Source organism: Vombatus ursinus, unplaced genomic scaffold (genome assembly GCF_900497805.2).
Source record: "Vombatus ursinus unplaced genomic scaffold, bare-nosed wombat genome assembly UNPS02009770.1, whole genome shotgun sequence".
NCBI classification, from domain to species: domain Eukaryota; kingdom Metazoa; phylum Chordata; class Mammalia; order Diprotodontia; family Vombatidae; genus Vombatus; species Vombatus ursinus.
In genome coordinates this window covers 1,922,356-1,946,785 of record NW_020949548.1, presented here as the reverse complement: position 1 = coordinate 1,946,785, position 24,430 = coordinate 1,922,356, and the positions used below count along the sequence as shown (strand labels likewise).

General features: G+C 41.0%; 1 protein-coding gene across 2 annotated transcripts in view; it reads right to left on the bottom strand.

Moving 5' to 3' along the window:
- Window positions 1-707: 707 nt before the first annotated feature.
- Window positions 708-24,430, bottom strand: part of BDNF (brain derived neurotrophic factor) — a 48,896-nt gene continuing 25,173 nt past the window's right edge. For both annotated transcript variants that reach the window (XM_027852579.1, XM_027852578.1), the window contains exon 2: window positions 708-1,802. In XM_027852579.1, the coding sequence (XP_027708380.1) occupies window positions 1,041-1,781 (741 nt within the window). In that variant the 5' untranslated portion in view covers window positions 1,782-1,802 and the 3' untranslated portion in view covers window positions 708-1,040. The remainder of the gene's footprint in view (window positions 1,803-24,430) is intronic.

Sequence of the window (24,430 nt, the reverse complement as noted above, 5' to 3'; positions counted from 1 at the left end):
AAGTTGTGGTTCTCCTTGCTTTGTGTGATGGACTCGATCTGACAAGACACTGTCATTTACTTACAGGTTTAATACTTGCAACAGATTTTTCTTTCTCGGGAGGAAAAACCAAGAGGGAGTCCAAAAACTGGACAGGGGTGGTGGGAAGGTAACTGGGAAACCAGAAGTAAAAATGAATGTGCTATAAGCAAACTTAGGTCTTTTGGAATGAACCAGGCCCAGAAGAGTTCTAGAAGGATTTCTCAGAGGCCCTGAGACAAGGGGAAAATGAATATTCTCTCGCTGGGTTGCCTGTAGCTTTTTTTTCCCAATAGGGTGGTCTCTATAGCAAATACCTTTACAACATAACACGCAGGGTGGGGATTACTCCTCTCCCCATTCCCTCCCCCAGTTCCCTCTGTGAGAACTTTAAAAAACAAAACAAAACAAAACAAACCCAGTCCCTTCCCCCCACCCCCCAACCCAGCCACCCTCCCACCCCCCTCCCAAAAGCCAGGAAAGCTATGACAAACAGCACCTTGACATTGTTTTAATTCCAACGCTATCAGAAGTCAAAAGCATTAAAACAGAGAGGATACTAACAGGACTGAAGATACTTTACTGTCTAAAATGGAAACGGAATGTTCGGGTTCAAATTTGGTGTGTGTGTGTGTGTGTGTGTGTGTGTGCTTGTGTGTGTGTGTGTTTTTCTGAAAGAGGACAGTTTATTATCAATTCACAATGAAAGCAGCATGCAATTTATTTATTTTTTTTCAATTTTTTTTTTAACGTTTTCAATTCTTGGCAACGGCAACAAACCACAATGTTATCGAGGAATGTAATGCAGACTTTTTTTTTTCAGTTGTGCGCAAATGACTTTGTTTCCCTTCAGGTCATGGATATGTTCAATAAATAGATTGTAGAACCACTGTACTGTATAAACTTCATTTATACATGCAGTCCATAAAATTATTTTTTTTCTTACTGAATAATTTACCCTGTTATGTATATATACAAATAGATAATTTTTGTCTCAATATAATCTATACAACATAAATCCACTATCTTCCCCTTTTAATGGTCAGTGTACATACACAAGAAGTGTCTATTCTGATGAACCTCCAACCAACTCTCTTTTTATTATCCATGGTGAGTGCCCGCACGTAAGACTGGGTAGTTCGACACTGGGAATTCCAGTGCCTTTTGTCTATGCCTCTGCAACCCTCTTTTGTATAACCCATGGGATTACACTTGGTCTCGTAGAAGTATTGCTTCAGTTGGCCTTTCGGGACAGGGACCTTTTCAAGGACTGTGACCGTCCCACCCGACATGTCCACTGCAGTCTTTTTATCCGCCGCCGTGACCCATTCGCTAATACTGTCACATACGCTCAGCTCCCCCCGACGGGCAGGGTCAGAGTGGCGACGGACCCTCATGGACATGTTCGCCGCATCCAGGTAATTTTTGTATTCCTCAAGGAGAAAGAGTAGCGGGGGTTCCAAAGGCACTTGGCTACTGAGCATGACCCTAGACGTGTACAAGTCGGCATCTTTATTCTCTTCCCTCGGCTGAACATTCTGGTCCTCATCCAGAAGCTCCTCTATTACATGTTCAAAAGTGTCAGCCAAGGATGTCAGTCCCCTTGAAGCTGCCTTGGGACCATTCAGATTCTCCAGAGTTCCGTGGGGCCTCATACCTGGGTAGGCCAAGCTGCCTTGTCCTCGGACACCGGTTTCTTTCATGGGGGCAGCCTTCATGCAACCGAAGTATGAAATAACCATAGTAAGGAAAAGGATGGTCATCACTCTTCTCACCTGGTGGAACTGCAGGAGGGAGACAGAAAAAAAAAGGAAACAAGACGAGTTAAGGTTTTTGCTAGGACCCAATGCGGATGCACGGCCCTCGGCTGGCTCAAGATTCAATGATGCTCTGTGGGTCAGGGTTTATTTATGCATTGGCGATAAACTCCAGCTGCTCACAGACACAAATTAATGTCAGTGGCCCATTATATTTAGTTTAATATAAAACAGAAACATGCAGTGTTTTCCCCAGGATTAGATCCTTGGCCGAAAGATAAACCCAAGATTAAATGGCTGCTAAGTAAGTAAAAAAATTGGGTAAATGATGGTTCCCCCTTTCCCACCCTCTTATCCAGGGAGTGCCACTTTATAGGCTCAAAATTTAATGATCCCTCCTGGTGTTGCTACTGTAATAGTGATATCGGATAAGTTACTAAGCACCAATTGCAAGTGTGTTAGCAATGTTTTACTGTCTCTTGCTTTAAAGTCAGTGATATGCTGCTATCCTGGGGATATGAGATGGAAATAGCAGTGAGCCTCAGGGTCTTTCTGAGAACTCTTCAGGAGACAATTCAGGCAGGTACAACAGGTAATGGAGAGCTATGAGTTGGCTTCCCCATTCCCAAACATCCTCTCCCATATGCCAGTTACCTTCAATTATATAGTCATTTAGCACTGGAAAACAAAACACAACAAAACTTTTAAAGACCACCTAGTCCATCCCCTTCATTTTAAGAGGTGAGAAAACTGGGATCCAAAGGTAAGTGACACAGCTAGGGTCACACAGCAGAACTGGGGCTAGAACCCACGTCCCCCAACTCCTCGTCCAAGGCTCTTCAGTGGTGATACGAATTGGCATTTATATGGTGCTCTCCATGCACGATCTCATTTGATCCTCACATCAATACCATTGGGTAACCATTTTACAGACAAGGAAACTGAGGCTTAGACAGCATAAGAGACCAGCCCAGGGTTTCACCACCAATAGGTGTCAGAAGAGCGATTTGAAACTAGGGTCTTCCTGACTCTTAAGTCCGACACTCTATTGTCTCTATCACCACATGCTGTTTCTCAAAAGGTTACCTTGGTCGTGATTATGAATGTTGTGATGCTTCCCACCCTTGGATTCTGATGAAACATCCCTTCCACAAACTGACATCACAATAGCAGTGTGTCTGTGTCAGAGTGAACCTGGAAGGACCAGGATTCAGTATAGATGCGGTTATTTCAGATGGATGCGATGATGGGAGGGATGTTGCCTACTCCAACTCCCTGCCTGATGTAGGAATCTTTTCTGTTAAACATTGGGTGACCCAGGCTCTACTTGGCATTCTCTAGCAACCTGCTCCCCATGGGAACTTGGGCCAGAAAGAGGGTTTCCTAGTTTTCTTGTCTGTAAAGTGGGGGGTTAGATTGGAGGACCCCTTCCAGCTCTGTGATCCTATTACATAGAACTTAGTGCCTTCTGAGGCAGCTCATTCCCCTTGTGGTTAGCTAAAATGAGTAAGGTTTTCCTTAGACTAAGCTGAAATCTGCCTCTCTGAAACTTCTAATCATGGCTTCCACTGAGTGAAGAAGAATAAGTAAAGTTTATTTCATTGCAATATGAAAACCCTTCTGATATTTGAACAAATGTCCACTACTAAGTCTTCCTAAGTTCTACATTTAGAGTTCAAGAATTTGAGTTCAAATCCCATCTCTCCTACTTACTGGCTGTGCTGTGTACTATGATCCTGCACCCTTAAATTTCCTGGGTCTTAGTTCTCTCATTTGTAAAATGAGGGGGTAAGGAAAGAAACAAGCATTTAATTAAGCACCTACTCTGCTACGTGCTCGAACCTCATACCAACCCTGGTTGTCCTTGTTCGGTCATGTCTGACTCTTCGTGATCCCATTTAGGGTTTTCTTGGCAAAGACACTGGAGGGGTTTGCCATTTCCTTCTCCAGCTCATTTTACAGATGAGGAAACTGAGGCAATTGGAGTTAAGTGACTTGCCTAAGGTCACACAGCTAGTAAATGTCTGAGGTAGGATTTGAACTCAGGTCCTTCTGGTTCCAGGCTCGGCACTCTATCCACTGTACCACCTCAATACCGGTAGATAGGTGCTCTTATTGTCATCCCCATTTTATAGTTGAGGAAACTGAGGTTAAGTGATAATTAGCTAGGATCATATAATTAACAAATGTCTGGAGCCAGATTTGAACTCAGGTCTTCCTGACTATAGGCCCAGTGTCCTGTCCACTGTGCCAGGTCTTAGACTCTTTGGCTCTTGAGATCCCTTCCAACTTCTAGACCTAGATCCCTTCTTGATTTGTGATTCTGAAATAATCTTCTCCAAGGCTAAATCTCCCAGGACCTTCTACCACTTTTCTTATGGTATGTCCTCCAAAAAGCCTCACCATTCTTGTTTTGGAGTGGGTCTAGCTTGTCAAAGTATCTCCTACGATGTAGGACCCAAAACGTGACCCAGCGCTCCACACAGAACTAGTATGAAAAGCAGAGGGCCTACCAACACTCTTGCTCTGGACACCAGGCGAATGTTAATACAGCTAGTTGCATTAGCTGCACAGTCGGCCCTCACACACCATCGATGAAGACTGAACCTGATACCCACAAAAAGTGGTCATTTTCATATATACTATGGAGCTGTGGTTCCCTCATCATCAACTTCTTCCTAATACTTTGCACCAATAAAGGCAAAACAAAACAAAACAAAAACCATCAACACCTTAGCCATGGGCTTTTTTGGTTTGTAACCGATTTAATTAGGAAATCACAGGATCACAGATTCAGAGCTCGACAGGAACTCCAAGGTCATTTAGTCCTTCCCTGGCTGCCATTTTATAGAGGGAGGGGACTTTGGAATCTGTCTAGATCAACTCCTTCATTTTACAGAAGAGGAAATTGAAGCCCAGAGGCTTGGAATGACCCGTCCAATGTCTCCCATAGATGGTGAAAGGGGCAGGATTTGAACCTGTTTTCTCTGACTCCAAAGGCAGTACCACCCAGCGTGGATTTCTAAATTTCAATCACGGCTTCTAAAAAGCAGCAACGTTTTGCTCATTTCTGCACGGCCAGCTAAGGTTTATTTATATGCCTTTGAAGTTTTTGGGGAAGTCCCTTAGCAGCACACAACATTGCTTGTCCTTTCCCAGCTTGCCAGAGGGCTGCTGTAAGTTTGGATCCATGTCCTACAATCGTACTCTGGGAAGCCAATTATAGAAAAAGAGCGAGTGAAGAGAAAATCATTCCTCAAGACAGATACCAGATGAGCATCCTGCAGAGAAGGACATCAGACTTGCTGACCTGAAATGCTGCGTCCATTAGTCATATTTAGAAGAGGCTTCCCCGGGTCCCGCCCTCTGACAGTATCATTCCTGCTTTTCACATCCACTGAGAGATAACTTGAATAAAGATGATCCCAAGCATTCATGGTAGCATAGGTCTGGAACTAAATGACATCTTTAAGGCCACCTAGGGCAAACTTCTCTTTTTGCAGACGAGAAAGCTAAGATTCCCAAAGAGGATGAGTGATTTGCCTAAGAATTATACAGGTTTATCAGAGATAATATCTGAACCCAGGTCTGCCTCTTCCGCAGCCAGAAGAATCCTTTGCACTATTCCTATGTTGCCTCCTTAGCGTCTCATAAACTGATAGGAAATAAGATATAATCTGAGGATAATTCATAGGATGCTATCATTGGTGAAGACCTTGGACATCATTCTATCCAACCTCTTCACTGAACAGAAAGGGACCTGAGGCCTGATTTATTTAACTTCGTAGAGAAAATTAGTGGCAGAGCAGAGACTAGAACCCAGGTTTCCTGACTCTTAGTCACCTCTCACCCCAGTTATAATAATAGCCTATTCACGGGTCTCCCCATTTCCACTCTCTTCACTTTCCAATCCTTCCTCCACATAGCAGCCAAATTGATATCCCTAAACCACCATTACTCGCAGCTCAAGAAACTCCAATGGCTCTAGCTCGCCTTTAGGGTCAAAATCAAACTACTCTGTTTGGCACTGAATGCCCTGTGCCAGGAGTTGGCAAACAATGGCCTGTCACTTAATTTTTTTATGGCCCATAAGCTAAAACCATTCTAAGCTCAGGCACCATGTGAAAATAGGTGGTGGGCTAAAGTTGGCCCGTTAACTGGTTTGCTGATCCCTGGAACATGGTGAGCATGTGAATACTTGCTGGTTGTCTAACGGATACGGCTGGTAATGGCGGGGCTTCAACCTGTAATAACGTTACTGTAATAACGACTCTAAGGCTCTAATGAAAGCTTTACAGGCTTATTGAGTAGGACTCTTTTTCATGGATTCTGTTTCAGCAAAATCAGGCCTTTTGAGTTTTCTCTACATGCAACATTCCGTCTCCTGCCTCCACAGACCTTTGCATAAGCTGTGATGTACTCCCCTCCCATCTTTGCCTTGAAGAATCCACAACTTTTTCCAAGGTTAGGTTAGAGTGCCACCTCCTACAGAAAGCCTATCCTTCCCCTGGCAATTACTTTCTTTTGATTTTATATTTAATTTTCTTTATATAAACTGTTTCTTTCCCTCACCTCTATCCCCTAAAAAAATATAAGCTTCTTGTGGGCAGGGATTATTTCATTTTTTGTCTTTGGCTCCCCAGCGCCTGGCATGCAGTCTGCCATTAAAGAATGTTTGCTGAATTGAACTGAATTGAATTCTCTTTCCATCAGATCTGCCATCCCACTCCTGAAAACTCATGGACCAATATGGGATACTACCTTGTCATCAATAAGTGATGACAAGAAGTGGGGGAATCAGGCTAAGGGTTGCTCTTCCCACTTTCATAAGTGATGATATTGCGTCTTCCACCATTAGGAAAACCTCCTTATCATTACTGAGCATGAACCGATCTTCTAGCACATGTTGGTCTAACCTTGTATTGAGAACATGCTTGCACAGGTTCCCTTGCGTTTCACAATGGTCCAGTATTTCCATGTACCTGAGAGGGGTGAATAGGTTTGGATGAAATAACTAATCCCATATTTTGAGGGTCAGTCTTTGGGAAGGTTCTGTGACAGCTTGGGAACAACAGATTTTTTATTTTTCGGTCAAGGAGGATGGAGGAATATTATATACATGGTTTTTCTTCAATTTTCTCAGCCTTAGGGGCTAATTCATATTCAGATTGGTATTGGGTGAAGCTGTGGCTATTTTTCCCAGTTAGTTCCCATTGGAGAACCTCACATTGATTGGGAATCCTTTTGTTTGCTTTCCATTTATTCTATCTTCCAACTTAGCTGTCTCCTTCTTTTATACCTCCCTCAAGGTATCAGTAAACACCTGATTAGGGATTTTTTCATCAGCTGCAATGTTTTAATCCAATCTGACAGATATCTATCAAGTACCTTTTACTTCCTTGAAAGTCAGTTTGGACAGAGAGCCCAGCCTTCCAGTTGAAACTCACCATTAATAGTTGTATCTGTCAGTCAGTCAACAAATATAACTAGGTGCTTACTTTGTGCCAAGCACTAAGCTTGCAAGGAATATAAAGAAAGGCAACCAACCCCACAATCTGTACCCTCAAGAAGTGTAATGGGAGAGACTACATGTTAATAATTAGGTGCATATACGATATATTCAAAGTAGATGGAAATAATCTAAAAGGAGAAGCCATTAGCATTAGGGGGATTGGGAAGGGCCACCTGGAGAAGGTGGGATTTGAGCTGATCTGTGAAGGAAGCCAGGAATCCTAAGAGGTAGAGGTGAGGGGGCAGAGCATTCTGGGTTTTGGGAACAACGAGTGCAAAGTCAAGGAGGTGGCAAATGAAGTGTTTAATTCAAAGAACTGAATGTAGGCCAGGGCAGAGTGTATGGAAGGAGCCAAGGTGGAAGAGGACTGGAAAGGTAGGTAGAGGCCAGGTTATGAAAAGTTTCTATGCCAAACAAAGGACTTTTGATTTTTGATATTTGATGTTGGAGGTGATCAGAAGACACTGGAGCTTATTGAGTGGGAAGGGGTGCGTGTGTGACAGTGTCCCAGGTAACTGTTTTAAAACTCTAAGTTGCAAAACAATTGCTGATTTGCATTGCAAGAAGGAGTTTCTTCACTAAGAATTCTCCTCACTGATGACATCACAGGTCTGCACCAAAATACAGTGATTCCTGAGCACAACAGCTCTCAACCTTAGCCTGTTAACTTTATGCTTTGTCAGACCTGAGGGTTCTCTTTGTGGGTACCTTCCACACCTTCTTATCCAGTGTGATTCTTGCCCATGTCTTTCCATAAACACTCCCTAGACACATCGAAAGCCTTCCTCCCAGTCTTTCAATATCCTGGGTCATACTAACATAGCAACCGGCCTATCCACGTAGAGTCTCTAGCTCCCAATAGATGATTGGCCTGCACCCTTTTCGAGTCACACATCTGTCTTACATGGTTTCTCACACACATGTCATTGTAGGTAACATGCCATAGCCTGAGTCTGCCCACTACAAGTCTTTCCTTTGCCTGTCATTTTAATTCTTCCAAGATCTAGCTGCTCCGTGATTCATAACTGGAGAATATAACCAGAGGGCAAAAAGTTGTATTAAAGAAATGATAGAGGACAGTTTGGGATCACCAAAATCGCTGTCTACTTTTCCCCAATATATACCCCAATCTCTTCTTCCGGCTCAAATCTGGCCACGCTTTATTGTCCATTTGTAGTGCCCCTGCACTGATTAAAAAATACTAGATAAGTTGCCAATTCAGTGATGTCATAGTCTAGGCTAGAGGTTGGCCAAATTGGGCCCATCTCTTAATTTTGTTGTTCAGTTTGCCTTTGAGCTAAGAATGGTTTAGCTTCTGGGCCATACAAAAATAGGCCCTGGGCCCAATCTGAGCCATCAGCCATAATTGCCAGTCCCTGATCCAAGCAATATACATGTTTCATCTACTTTGATTTTCTAGCATGGATGGTTAGACTAGTCTTTTGTACATTTCTGTGGATTTCATGAAGGAGTTTTTAAAGTGTTCTGGGATAGGGACCAGACCCGTGATTTCACTGGTTTGTGGCACCCCATCTTCCAATGGAGGCCAGCAGTTTCTCTCTATCTTGGAGTTCTTGCCTAGAACACTGAGGAATTAAGTGACTTGTCAGGATCAACTAGTATATGTCAGAGGTAGGATTTGAAAACAAATCTTCCTGGTTCTGAAGATGACTGTCTATCCACAATGCCACACTTGCTCTCATTTTTCTGGGGCTGGATTTAAACATTGTGAACAGAAGCATTTGTAGAATTTTGCCATCAACTGGAAAGCCCTTCCTTTTGTTTGGATTCTACCTTTTATATCTTCTATAACACTGGTGAACATGTTAGCTTTCTTTCCGTTTTACACATTTCTTAATGATAATACTCAAAGAAGCAATAAATAATATTATTTCCATGGTTACATTTGACATAGAGTCTTATATAATTTTAATGTATGTTTTGAAGATACTTTGAGGAAGAATCTTTGAGGCTCCATTTCATTGTGCCAAGTCAAATGATTTTCAAAAATAAATAACAAACATAGGGGGATTTTTCTCTTCACCTCTTAGTTGGACTATGGTTACAAAGATGTAGTCTGCTGTAGAAAACTGTCTGTGAATCCTGACTCTTCTCAAGTTTTCATCAAGGATACTATCGAAGTGTACATAGACTCTTTTTCGAGTTCAAGTGTAGAGATAAAAAAGCGGGCGTTGGGGGCTGGTAGATGTTGATGCCTTGAAGCATATGCTAGTCATTTCTTTTTGGTAAAAGCATCCTACAGTCTTTTCCATTTTCGAGAATCTTCTCTTTAAAATAACTTAAACATTAGATTCCTGAGTATCTTTAAAATTCTGTTGCGTCTGGCATGGATTTCCTCCTTTGGCAATTGGCTTCAAATCCATGTTTGCATGTTGCAGGGGTGGGAAACCTGTGGCCTCGAGGCCACATGTGGCCCTTTGACTGAATCTAAATTTCACAGAACAAATCCTTTTATTAAGGATCTTATTAAGGACTCACTAATAGTGGGTCAAACTCTGGCTCTGGTATTAAAAGATCCCATTTCAGTTCCTTATTACCTATGTTACCTTATACAAGTCAACTAACCTCTTGGATCTCAGTGTCATCATCATCTATAAAAGAAGGAGGCTGTATTAGATGATCTCTGAAGTCCCTTCCGTCTCTAAATACCATGACCCCATGGTTCCTGACATCTTCTTCTTAAGTGCTAGGGCTATTTCCTCACATAATGAATCAGGTTCTGAGGTTTACCATTAAGGTTCTAAGTGATCTAGAAATCTAGATTAAACATGGCAGCCAAATGTAATTGCCATTTTCTGCCCCTTTCTTCCACCTCCCACCCCCAAATGTGGATATTCTATAAGGCTTTCTGCTTTTCTCTTTTTGAACACTCTCCATGAGAGACCTCATCCATTTTCATAGTTTCGGCAATCTCTTCTGTGTTGATAATTCCCAGTTTTACATCTCCAGTCCTGGCCTGCCTCCCTCCCAAGCTCCAGTTCTGAATCTCTAATTGCCTACTAAACATTTCTAACTGAATGTTTCATAGTCACCTTAGACTCAACATGTCTAAAATTAAGCTCATCATATTTCCCCAGAACTGCTCCTCCTCTCAGCTCTCCCATCTTTGCCAATGGAACTACCCAGTAACTCCCAGTAACTAGCTGAGAACCTCTGACTCATTTCTCTCCTGTATCTTTGAGTCACTTCCTCTCCTCTTTCCATCCTTCTGCTACTGCCCTTGTTCAGGCCCTCTTTTACCTCATGTCACGAACACAGTAGGCATCTAACAAATGCTTGTTGACTGACTGATGCTTAGTTCTTTCAAGCCATTTATTAAGCACTTAATATGGTATAAAACACTGTGCTAAAAGTTGGAATAAAAAAAGTCCTTTGAACCTCTTAAAAAGTATAATTTTTTTAAAATCTTAGTTTAGAAAAGGACCAAAAAAACCCCTGCAGACACACAACACTCCTAGGCCTTCAGGAATCCACCTTCTGTATAGATGCTGTCTTCATGACACAACCCAGTAACTGCTCACAGCAACCCAGTGGGAGTCTCAGAAAGTCATTGGGAATCATGCTTGCAGCCAAAAGTGAAATTTCAAATCCTCTGACTTCCTTTTCCTTCCTTCCCTACTCTCCTCAATTAGTAAGCAGCCAATTCCCAAGAAATGATGACCAATTAACTAACAGCCTCCATGACAACAACTCTCATATTCCCAAGTCCTACTGCAGGCTTCTTTGGCCTTCTGGATGACCTATTTCACTGCATCAAAAGAGATATAAAAGATAAAAGAGAAAAGCAGTATTGCTAAATATATTATGAGTTAATGGTATTTATCTATATCCATATATTTATAATGCTTTAATGCACATATAACTATCATTTTATACATGTAAGTGCATAATTGACTATTGAATTCCTTTAAAGCTGAAGGTGGTGAAGTAGATAGAGCCCTGGGCCTGGAGTCAGGAAGACTCATCTTCATGAGTTCAAATCCAGCCTCAGATACTCACTAGCTTTGTGACCCTAGGCAAGTCATTTAACCTTGTTTGCCTCAGTTTCCTCATCTGTAAAATGAGCTGGAGAAGGAAATGGCAAACCACTCCAGTATCTTTGCCGAGAAGACCCCCAAATGGGGTCACCAAGAGTTGGACATGATTGAACAACAAGCGCTGCCTCCTCCATGAAGCCTTCCTTATTCCCGTGGTTGGTAATTAATGATCTTCCCTTCCCCACCACGTGGCACTTTGTTCTGCCAATCTCAAATGTACTTCCCCTGTAATGTTGTGTGTTATATAGTTCTGTGTTTATGTCCTACCTTCTTACTAGACTGTGAGTTCACTCCATTAGGGATTATTGGCTTATTTTAACTTATTATCCCTCTGATTCAATAAGCACTCATTAAACACCTACACTGTGTTAGGTGCTGGGGATGCAAAGACAGAGAAGAAAATTGTTCCTGCCCTCCAGGAGCAGTGGTTTTACTGTAAGGCCTCACACACAAAGCTCTGCGCACAATTAGAATCTTGGTTTAATATAGTCATTCAATGGATGAGAGGCAGTATGGACAGAAAACTGGCCTGGGGCCAGGAAGACCTGGGTTCAAGTCCTGCCTCTGATATCTCCCAGCTGTGTGACCCTGGCTAAATCACTTAGCCTTTCAATGCCTTAGATAACTCTCTAAGACTCTTCAGGAACAGAAAAGGTGTCAACTTGCATTGGAGAAGTTTTCCTCCTCTGAGAGGTCCCTATATTAATGAAATTGAAGATACAATCCAGATCCCCACTCAACAAACATTTAATTGAATCACAGAACTTCAGGGAGTTGGATGAGAGCTGAGAAGTCATCTAATTTAGCTTGATCATTAATTCTCTTTCATTCTGCTCAAATAAAGAGACAACATAACCATGACCATTATATTCTATGGAGGTTTCCATCCTTGGCCTATCCTACACTAAAATGAAAACCCAATGAAAGCTCTAAGAAGAGCTTAGCCAGAGACATCTGCACATCTCAGAGGATTCCTCAAGGTGCTGTATTGGAGACCTCTACTTGCTAAGCAATCAGCCAGATGTATGTGTCCAAGCTCTGGTGCCTTAGCAATGCTCCCTTCCATTCATGCATGACAGAATGGATTCCCACCATTTTGTTGCCACCTGATTCTCCCAGTCACCCTAGGAGGTTGTCAGGGTAGGGATTCTTTTCTTCAAGATAAGGAAAGTAAATGGCAAAGATATGAAGGAATCTGCTGCCTACATGAGCACATGTGCTCATATGTGAAGGGACAATATGACTTTAAGAGGCAGTTTGGGATAGTGGGTAGGGTGCTGGACTCAAGGTTGGGAAGACTTCTCTTTGACACTTTGGAATGGTGTGACTTTGGATATGACTTAACTGCTCCATGCCTCAATTTCTTCACATCTGAAATGGGGGTGATAACTCTAGTGTTGCCTTTACAGGTTGTCATGAGGTTCAGGTTAAGTAATGCATGTCAAGTGTTTATAAATATTAAACCACTAAATATAGTTAGTATCATCATCATCATCATCATCATTATTAACTAGTCAGAGGACCTGGGTTCAAATCCTGCTATTTACTACTGTCTCTCTGGGTTAGTTTTCTCATCTATAAAGTGAAGGTTTTAGAATAGAGAAGTATTATGGTCCTTGGTATGATGAAAAGACTATTACTTTAATGTGCAAGAATCTTACCTCTGATGCTTATTATCTGTATGACCTTGGGTAACAAGTCAGTTAACCTTGCTCGGTCTCAGTTTCCTCATCTGTAAAGGAGGGCTCTGAGATCCTTAATCCATAAGTCACATGGGGTAGTGGTCAGGGAAGAGGCTCGCATTAACTTGTCTCCCCAGATTGGGAAAGGGACTAGAACTGATTCCATTAACACAGAGAACTCCTAAGTGAGAAAATTCCATTTACCAATGCAGGTTGGTACCTTTTCTGGAACGTGAAGTCTTAGTGAGTTGTCTTGAGCAGTGACTTAATTTGCTCAAGGTCAGATATCTCAACCTAAGATCTTCTTAGAGCTTTCTTTGGGTTTTCATTTTAACTCTATGTAATATATATACATATATAATATTATGTGTTTATAATATAATATACATATATACATATAAATATATGTACACATAACACACACACACACACACACACACATATATTTAGTGTGGGGTAGACAAAGGATGGAAACCTGCATAGAGCTAGTATAGATAGGTAGGATTTGAACCCAGGTATTCTTGAATCCTAGGCCTCCTCTCTATGTACTACTTCCAGTAATAAATGAGTATAACAAACAAACAAAAAATTTGAAGAGCCCCCAAGTGATCCTATCTCTCAAATGAAGCACATCATGTAAAAGTACCATTTAATACAAGAAACATAGAGACTCTTACTCAAAATAGATAGATAGATAAGGTAGATGGAGAGAGAGATATACACACATATATTTGCTATTTACGAAGCCAGGTCTCCAATTAGTGAGAATGATGAGTCTCTGAAATGGTAAGATTATTTGAATCTATCATATATATTTCCATCAACCTGGAACCAATTACTAGATTTTACATAATTACAACTTTGAATTGTGAAAATTTGAATACATACAACCACTTCACAGGGATTTAGACCTAGCTGTACTGTCATTATACTCAGGTATTATTCTGCAATTAGGCTACTGGGGTCCCTTCCAGAGACCTAAGCCCCTGTGACCTAGGTTACAATTCTAGTTATGCCATTCATTGGTTGTATGACCTCAGCCAAGCAACAACTTCTCTGGGAATCAACTCACTCATCTGCAAAGAACAGGAGGAGGGGAGGGTTTGAACTAGATGACATTTTTGGTCCTTTTGACTTCTAAATTTATGATATGCTTCTCCCATTGTCCTAAAGCACTTTATCTGGAATTCTCCTTTGCCCCATCACATTTCATCTTGTGTCTTGCTTACTTATGTACATGCCATAGTCGACTTATTCAACCATGAGCCCCTTGTGGGCAGCGCCAGCACTGAGCATTAATAAGTATTGGTTCCATGATACACTTAATCGTGTACAAGTCACCTAACCTATCTCAGTCTCAATTTTCTTATCTATGAATTGGATTTGATGTCTTCTAAGGCCCCTTCTAGCCCTCGATCTGTAATCCTAAGAATGAATAAACAAATAAAACAGAAGGGACTTAGCTGAAATAAATGATGATTATACTATCTCCAAAGCTTTATGAAGAAGCAAATATTAAAAACAGCAACAACAATAAAGATCCTGGGTTGTTTTTTTTAAGGGCCAGGATTCCTTTTACCCATTCCCAACTTCCTTTGCCATTTAAAAAAATATTTTCAAAACAAATAGCATCTTTAGGAAGTTGTGTGTGCTAGGAGTAACTTCCCCCGAGTGAAGAAGGAGGGACCACAAACTCTCATTCCAATTATAGCTGCAAGGGAACTTTGATTCTACCGTTCAGCACTTTTCTTTCAAAGATCTCTAAATGCTTAACAAATATTAAGTAATTAAGACTCACAGGACCCTGGAGAGGCAGGTAACTATAATTATCCCTGTTCCACACAGGAGGAAGGAGAGGCCTAGAGTTTTTAATCAACTTACCCCCCCTGCCGAGGCTCCCCTGACAGTACAAGGTCAAAACCCCAAATTCCATGGTACAATCATCCTTTTAGCTACCATTTCCCTCTATATCTCTGGGCACTGGCCAACACTGGTCATTCTTGGTAAATACCTTGCAGCCTATATGGTTTGGATAGCCAAGATTTTTCCTTTTCCTTTCCTTTTCCTTTATTTATTTTTTAATCTCACATTCTACTTTAAGTACAAGGAAAATGAGGCATTCTTCATGCTGAATTGGATTCACATTAGGGAAAACAATGTAGTTAGTTGCCTTTAGAGTTGTATGCTCATTTCAATGCCCATTCAACCAGAACTAATGGCTCTGGTGACTAATAGCACCTCACAATGGGAAAGCCACATGGCTTTGAAGGGAGTGTTTTAAAAAGCTACTTTTCAAAAATAGTGTTGTTTGCAGATCCAGAATGGACATAGATGTGCTTCCTAAAAAGTACAGAGCTTTGACAAAGAAGGCCATTAAAAAATACTTGTAATTCTACCAAGCATGTGTTGTTATTGCCATCCATTTGGGTGCATGACCAAAGAAGGTCCCTCAGATCTTATCTAGGAAGAGAAATTCAGCTTTGTGTGTTGAGTGGAAGTCTAGGCAATCTGAGGTACTGGAATGTGAGAGAAGAACCAGGCACTGTGTTAAGTGCTAGAGATATAAATACAAGCATGAGGAGGAGGAGGAGGAGGAAGAGGAGGAGGAAGAAGAAGAAGAAGAAGAAGAAGAAGAAGAAGAAGAAGAAGAAGAAGAAGAAGAAGAAGAAGAAGAAGAAGAAGAAAGAGGAGAAGGAGAAGAAGACGACAGTCCCTGTCCTCAACGAACTTTCATTCTAATGGGGAGACAAGATGCAAATAGATAAATCACTTTTCTTACAATGGTCCTATAAGAGAAGAAGTAGAACTATCACCATCCCTGTTTTAAAGATGAAGAAGCAGGCTCCGAGAAGATAAGGGATTTGCCCAGGATGCCACAAATATTAAGTGGCAGGGCTAGGACTCAAATCCAGGTCTTCTGACTCCCAAGCCCAACACTCTTTCCATGATACTGAACATTTGGGTTCATTTAAATGTTCTTTCCCTACAATTTTTGAATACTGTATTCCTTAAAACTGATTGGGTCTTTAGTGGTGCAACTTCTGAACTGCATTTATACTAACCTACTAAATCTGGCATATTGTCTAATAGAGAAGATGCTGATGCCAAGGCGACAGCTACATTATCTAATTTATCCCAGGAAATTTCTCTTACTGAGATCAAGGAAAGAACAAGCAAATAGCTCAAGATAAACAGCCTCTTGGAATGAAAATTATAGAAACATTAGACACTGGACTAAGGGTGACTATCTAGCATTTTTAGCATTCGTTTTGGGGAAAAACTCACTTTTTTTCTTCTACATCCCCTTTTCTGAGCTCCAAAGCTATCCATCCACATATAAGATATTAACCTGAATCTAAGGGATACAAACATAGGCATCCTCTTATCTTAGGATAGATATAATGTATGTATTTTTGAATTTACAGACACCAGATAGGTTTTTTTTTTTTGCTCTAATCGAAAGATTCAAACTTCAGCAATTTTCTGGCTGAAGTAAATTATTCATTAAACTGTGGCACTAATTGGCTGATTGATACTGCACCTAAGCTCAATTCATTACTGTAAAACCTCAGATAAAGGGGGTGGGGGAGGGGCAAGCAAAGTTCCCAGAGCTATAGCTATAGTCAGGAAAAATCCCCCTGGTCCAAAGGCTCAAGGCAACATGATGAGCTAAGAGAAGAAGGGAAGGTCTTTCATAGGGTGCAAGGTCTAAAGGGTATTCGAGTACTTAGAGCATGCACATTGCTGTTCAAGGAGGTAGGGCTCTACAGCTTAGCTTCTTGGTCCAACCTGGTTTATGGGAGATTTGTTTTAGGGGAACTTTTCCTCGATTTTATCATGGCAGTTAAGGAGACAATGGGATTCATTTTATATAAACCAGTTTACCGCCAACTTAGCTAAATATACATGTCCCATAGCAGACCTGCACAAATGATTAAGTTTCATTAGACTAAATGAAATACTTCTTAAATTTTGGATTTCCATTCATCTATTAACTCTCCTCCTAATGCAGGAAGGCATTTAAACAAGTTGTTGAGATAACATATATAAAGCATTTTATAAACTTTAAGGCATTATAGAAATGTCAATTATAATTTCTATTTTTCCCCTTTACATACTTTATTGTTAAAAGCAGCTATTGCTATCAGATCTCACATACAGCAGGTATTTAATAAATGTTTGTTGAATTGAATTAAAAACATAGGTAATAAAAACACAAGTAATAGTAGGGGTAGCTAGGTGGCACAGAGGATAGAGCACTGGGCCTGGAGTCAGGAAGATTCGAATTCAGGTCCAGTCTCAGACATTTACCAGCTGAGTGACCCTGAGCAAGTCACTTAACCCTGTTTGCCTCATTTCCTCATTTATAAAATGAGTTAAAGAAGGAAATGGAAAACCACTTCAATATCTTTGCCAAGAAAACTCCAAATGGGCTAACAAAGAGTTGGACGCAACTAAAACATGACTCAATAACAACAACAACAAATAAATAATAGTAACCACTATTAATCAGCAATAATAACCATTTCATAAAAGTTTTCAAAGAGCCAAAATGTAAATGACCAGCTGTAAAAGGTGGGTTTACCTTCCCAGGTAAGGAAACATTGCTTTATCTTTTTTTTTTTTTCCTGGACCAGACTTACTTATGACTTCGTTGGTATAAGGGATTCCCTGATGAGAAAATATCCCCTACCAAAAGTAACAAAATGATCGCAACTTAGGGTAGTTGAGAGTTGCCTGAGGCAATAAGAGGTTAAGTGATTTTTCCAGGGTCACAAAGTCAGTCTGTCTAAGCCGTGGGGGGGAGCTTGGACCCAAGCCTGGCTCTCCATCCACTAAACCTCACTGTCTCTTTTGATATTTCTCTAGCACTTTTTCAGCCAAGTATCTCTAGCCTTTTCATGAGCTCATTATATCCTGAGATGGCAAAGCTGATAGACACAGGGGAAAGTGACTCACTTGCTCAGTGACCAATGCAGTTCTAATGTCTGTCCCTCTCCTGGACACAGTAGATGCATCTGCCCTTACTCATTTTAATAAAAAAAAATAAAAATAGAAACCACTTTTGGGAGCAGCATGGGCACATTTAAAAATCAATTCATTCTACATTGTGGCAGATGGAATCCAACAAATCCACCTTTTCAGGGGCATCTAAGATCGGGTTAATGGAACATCAAAGGACCCCCAAAGGACTAGAATGAATTACAATTCCATGAAAAAAAGGAATAAAACTCTGCAGATGTGATGAAGGTGGTAACAGGTGAGCGGTAGGGGTTGGGAGGGGACAGTGTTAATTTAATGCCTACATTGAACACTCTATACTTGTGATGTTGAGTAGGCGGAAAGGGCTAAGTAACAAACATTATTTGGCCAATGGTGCTAGAAACCCACTCTTCACTGACTTCTTATTGCCTAGCAAGTAAAGTTCAAGCTCATTTGCCCAGCATTCAAGGCCATCTGCAATCTTACCTCCTGAGGTCTTATTTTCTATCCCCTTCCATCATACACTGTGCTCCAGATAAGCTGGGTTACTTCTTGCTCCCTGAAAACATCCAGATGTGACGGCTTCTTTGCCTTTGCTCAGACTGTTTACTGTCCCTGACATCTCCTATCTCCCTTTCCACTGAAATTTGAATTTGAATACCTTTGTGTCTTTGCATAAACTACTTTAGTATTAGACTGTCCCAGGTGGCTGGAGGGGGAGGACAGGAGACTCGAGATTATCAGGATGCCACTTGCTTTCTTTTCCTTTTCACATCCTAAACTAGTCCTTTTTGGGTCTCTCATGTGTTTGGTTCCCTGAATCATCTCTTCTTTTCTTAGGAGATCATCCTGAACATTTTTTGATAGGAATAGGAATAGAGATAGGGATAGAAGCTGGACTTTAGTATAGAGGAGACCTTGATAAGGAACCTCCCTATATCAATGCAGAGCAGCATCCTGTCTAAAGCTTCTAGTCTTCAAGGGTTGCACATTACACTTTAATATCCAATTCAGATGCTACTTTCTCCATGAAGTCTTTCCTGAGTCCCCATCAGTAGTGTCCTCCCACTTCAGGCCAAACATAGCACTTGGTTTGATACTTCACTAATGAATCAATCAGTAAAAATGTATCAAGCATTTACTGCATGCCAGGCACTGTGCAAAGCGCTAGAGATACAAAGAAAAGGGAAAGTAGTCTCTGCCCTCAAGGAGTTTACATTCCAGTAGAAGAAACAACGTGTAAATTAATGGACCCATACGAGATATATGTGGAGTAAATGGAAAGGAATCTTAGATGGGAAGGCTCTAATAGCTGTCATGTACTATTCTTTATTCTAGTCTTATTCGTTTCTTATCACCTCAATATACTCTTAAGATTCTTGAGGGTTTTTTTTTTTTGGTTTTCTGTTTGTTTGTTTGTTTTTTACTTTTTGGTGAAGCATCAGGGTTAAGTGATTTGACCAAGGTCACACAGCTAAGTAAGTGTCAAGTAGCTGATTCTGGATTTGAACTCAGGTCTTCCTGCACTCTTAAGACTCTTAAGGAAAGAGCCTATACCTTAGTTTTGCATCTCCCTGAGGGCCTATCCTAGTTCTCTTCTTGTAGTAAGTACGACATACATTTTTAGTTGTTGTTGCCAATTTGATTCTGTCTTCTTCATTAAAACAGATAAAGAGGAATTGGAAAACTCCAAGGAGATTGTGATACCACAGCTGGGACCCACTGCCAGCACCAAGTTGTTGAATTACACCTCTGTTGGTGTAATGCAACATGCAGCCACGCATGCTCTTTTTCTACTTGCACTTGACCTTCTGGAAGGTACTCCTTTTCACAGGTTGATAGCATTCCTCTATCCCAGTCCAGAAAAGAGGGTATTATGGCAGTGTCAAAGAACCAAAAGAGCCTCTAATAAGGTAGAGGTTTGCTGATGGAGATAGGGGAAGGTTCTGGGACACATTATGGAATCTCAAGAAGTCATTAAGTCATCCAGTAATTAACAATAAGGGAAACAATATAATAATAGTAACAGTAATTGAATTTTTAAAGCATTCTACAATTTGCATACTTATGCATATAAATGTATGTGTTATCTTCCCCCAAGAATGTCCTTTCCTTGAGGGCAGGGATTATTTCATTTTTTATTTTGTATGCTTAGGGTCTGTCACACAATAGGCATGTAATAACTACTTGTTGACTGATTGATTTGCAAAGAGCTTTATCGACCTTATCTCATTTCAGCTTCATAACAACCCTGTGAGGTAGGCTCTATGGGTACTTTTTAAAAGGTCCTATTTTAAAAAAAGGTCCTTTTTAAAAAAAATAGAGGCTCAGAAGATTTAAGCAACTTGTCTTGGGTCACACGGTTAATACCTTGTCTGAGAAAGGATAAGAACCCAGGATTGTTTTTTTTTTTTATTTTTGTCTCTAGGTTCAATAAACTATTCATTTGGATTCCTTGAAAGTATTAGTGTTAAATCACAGGACAATAAATTCATAGATCTCGAGTTGGAATGAACTGCAGAGGCCATTTATTTTCCAACCCCTTCATTTTACATATGAGGAAACTGAGGTTTGGGGAGGTTTTCAACCTGAGGTGAGATTAAAATCCTGTTCCTACCTCTATCTAGAATCAGTGCTCTTCCCACTGAACCATATAAGTGAGATTCAGAAGGCCTCAATCTACATCTCCTCCTCCTCATCCCAAGTAATATAACTCCACCTTGCCCCACCCCGCCCTTCCCCATAGGCCAGCACCTGTACTATCCCTAGGTAGAATGGAAAATAAGACACATCCCTTTAATGGATCTATTTTGAAAGTGTGCCCGATCACCATCTTCAAAGGACCAGAACCCTCCAACAAACATGCTTTGAGCCTAAAAATGTAAGGCTGATTCACCCTTAAGGGGAAGGCACAGGGTCCCCTATTAGTCAGTAACCTGCATAGCTGGGTTAGACCTAGGTTATAATGGGAATCCCCTTCAGGAAAGGAAGTTTGCCATTAGGTGGGGCTTGGGAGAATGCCAAGCCAGCTACAAATTAAAAAAAGAAGTTAAGATCAGAGCATCATGTTTCACTCCTCTCCAGAACTGGCTCCTCTCTGTCAACAACTTGTCCTGAAATTGGTACTGGAGGGTTTTAGGAGGTTCTGATGAGGTGGGCAGTGCTGGCCCCATTGGGGGAGTGCATTCTCTATTCCACACCAGGCTGTTAAACCATGCTTACCACAGAAACACCTTCTCTTAATGGATAACAGAGCCACTTGAAAAGGCATGGCCTTCTCAATTTTTCCAGAGGCTGGCCCCTCCTGGTTTCCATAGCCAATTTGCTCCTGTGGTTAATTAGTTATCTCTGACAATTCCCATTGTAGAAAATGTATCTGTACACAATTAGACCAACTAAGGTGCAGACTGGCATGTCTCAACTATATTTGATCACAAAATAGCTAAATGATGAGTGGATTTTCCCTCACACACCTACCAAAGAATGCACAAGATTATAATTCCAAAAGATAGGACAGGAACATTTTCAAGGAAGCCATTAGGAGAGAGAGGGAGAGGGAGGGAGAGAGAGGGAAGGAGAGAAGAAGAGAGAGAGAGACAGTTGAAGGACAATTGGAATAGAACTTTCATTTCTATGAAACAGACCATAGAGGAATTTCAGGGGGAAAAAGTGAGCATGGAGGTGTATTAGCTCCCATTGCTCAACTTTACGAGACCATTTTCTGGGATCTGTTTGCTTAATTTTACTGAAACAAAAACACATGCACGCACCACGGCTGTCCAGGTCCTGATGTACTGTCTTACACAAGTGTGTGGGTAGATGCCAAAACATGTGTGGACATGCAAGCCTTTTTTGCAGAGACTTAATGTTCCCTGAGCTAACAAGGATTAACCTTGCGAACACATAGAGGAAGCTGGTGGTTCAATGCATCCATCAGTTGTCCTTGGGGTTATTTTTACATCCAATGCTATAATTTCTCTTAATTACTGTAAAGCCCAGGGAAGTGCTCATTATCTGTAGCTTAATGCAGGAGTTTGAACAATTGAGTGATCTCCCCAGCCTTCCCCTTGTCCATAGTTCTAGGGGCTTGAAGTTCTTCTGGGCAGCACAGCTAAGCTTCCTGGCCCTGTGGATAATGAGCCATCAGGACCTTGCTGACAAAACTGAGCTCCCACCCAGAACCACCTTGAGATGCAAGAAAAATATTAACATCTCAGGTGATGGAAGACAGCATATTAGATAATATCCATGTGGTTTCAGCCATTAGGATTTACCTGGGTAGAAAGACAGGAAAATATACTTGCAGGTCCCCACACATGACCTTCCATTTCTTGACTCTGTGCCTTTGTACGGACTATTCTCCAAGCCTGGGATATATTCCCTTTGCCCCTCAACTTCTCATAATCTAGAGCTTCCTTCAAAGTTCAGTTCAAGACCTCCTTCCCACAATGAAGCCTCTTCTGATCCCTCCAAGAACCATTGCCTTCCCCCACCCAAATTACTTTGTTTTTGCTGTTTATGTATCCTTTACATACAAAGAAGCAGTGTGGAAAAGTAGATAGAGAGCTGGTCTTTCTAGACCAGACTAGACTAGAGTCTTTCTAGACCAGAGTTTAAATCCCTTAGACACATACTGGCTATGTGACCCTGGTCAAGTTATTTCACCACTCAGTGTCTCAGTCAACTCTCTAAACTTATTAATTGCAGAGTAGGTATTGATCTACATTATTATAGAGAGTTTCCTCACAGGAAGATACTCATACCAATGAAATCATAGGTCCAGTCCAAATATAAACATAAACATTAAAATATATATATGTGTAGAGAGATAGGAAGAATGAAAGAAAAAAAGAAAAAGAAAGGAAGTAAGATAGATGGGTAGATGGATGGACAGTAAGATCGATCAACAGATGATAGAAAGATAAAGATAGATGATAGATGGCTGGACAGATGAGTGGGTGAGTGGATGGCTGGGTAGATAGATGATAGATAAGATAGATGAAGAGAGATAATAGGTGGATGAATGGATAAATGAGTGGGTGGGTGGATGGATGGATAGATAGATAATAAAGATGATAGAAAGAAAGAAATGGAGAATGAGATAAAGGGAGGAAGAGAGAGAGACTGAGAAAGGGAGGAAAGAAGAGACAAAGACAAAGACAAAGAGAAAGGAAGAGAAAGATATGGAGAAGGAAGAAGAGAGAGAGAGAATTTATTTCTATATGTACCTGTTATTACCCCCAGTAAAATGGAAGCTCCTTAGCCTAAGAGGTTACTTAATTTTTGTGTTTTCATCTCCAATGCCAAGCATATAGGAAGTACTTAATAAATAGTCATTGAAAGATAGAAATCCCCAACCAGAGGCAGTCATGTGATCCTAGATGCATCTAATAATAACCAAGTGCCTTTTTTAAAAATATCAATTCTTCTAGATGGTACACTATTCTCTGGACCAACAACTTTATTTTGCACTAAGGGCCATTCTTGGTACTGTAAAGACTTGAGTTCAAGTTCTGTCCGTGACATACCACCTGGGCATGCTACTTCAGGTCTTAGTGTCTCAGGCAACTTTCTTGGCCTGTAAGTTACAGAGTGAGCTGCCAATCTGAATTAGTGGAGGGCATTTTCCACACTGGGAGCTCTTGTCACCCAGATGAAATCACAGTTCTGAACAAAAACAAAAACAAGAAGCCTTCAAAGATACCTTGAACATTAGAGAGAAAGGAATAATAATAAGTTTCTCTCCTTTGTTGTTGTTATACTGTAAATTTGTTGCATTGTGGTGTACGTTTTCTATGCCTATCCCTTGTTCATTTGGCCAAATCCTAACACAATGGCAATTCATAGGAAGCTTTGTAAGTTGATTCCAACAGAGAGATGAAATGATTTATCCTTGGTTACCAAAGATGGCAAACACTGGAGATGGAATTTGAACCTAGGTCTCTCATGATTCTAAGTTCATCCTCCCACCTCTCATTAATCCCCAGGGGTCTTCTTACTCATCATCTTGTGTTGTAGCCATTTTCATCCTACTCCCCTCCCCCCAGCTCCCACATATTCTACCTCCAGTTTTTTGAATAATAATCAAATCCAACCTAAAATCTGTTGTCCCACAGCTTTATTCATCATACCTATGAGCATCCCAACCAAGATACTTCTCCCTGACCACCATACTCTTATACAGAGTTAGCTTCCCCCATTAGAATGTAAGGTCCTTGAGGGCAGGGACTGTCTTGCTTATGTATTTGTATCCCCCAGTACTTAGCCATAATGACCTACAAATAGTAAGTGCTAAATGAACATTCTGCCCTTTCTTCCCCCCTCCCCTCTTCCTTCCTTCCTTCTTTCCTTTCTCCTCTTCCTTTTTTACTCCCCTTCCTTCCTTCCTTCCTTCCTTCCTTCCTTCCTTCCTTCCTTCCT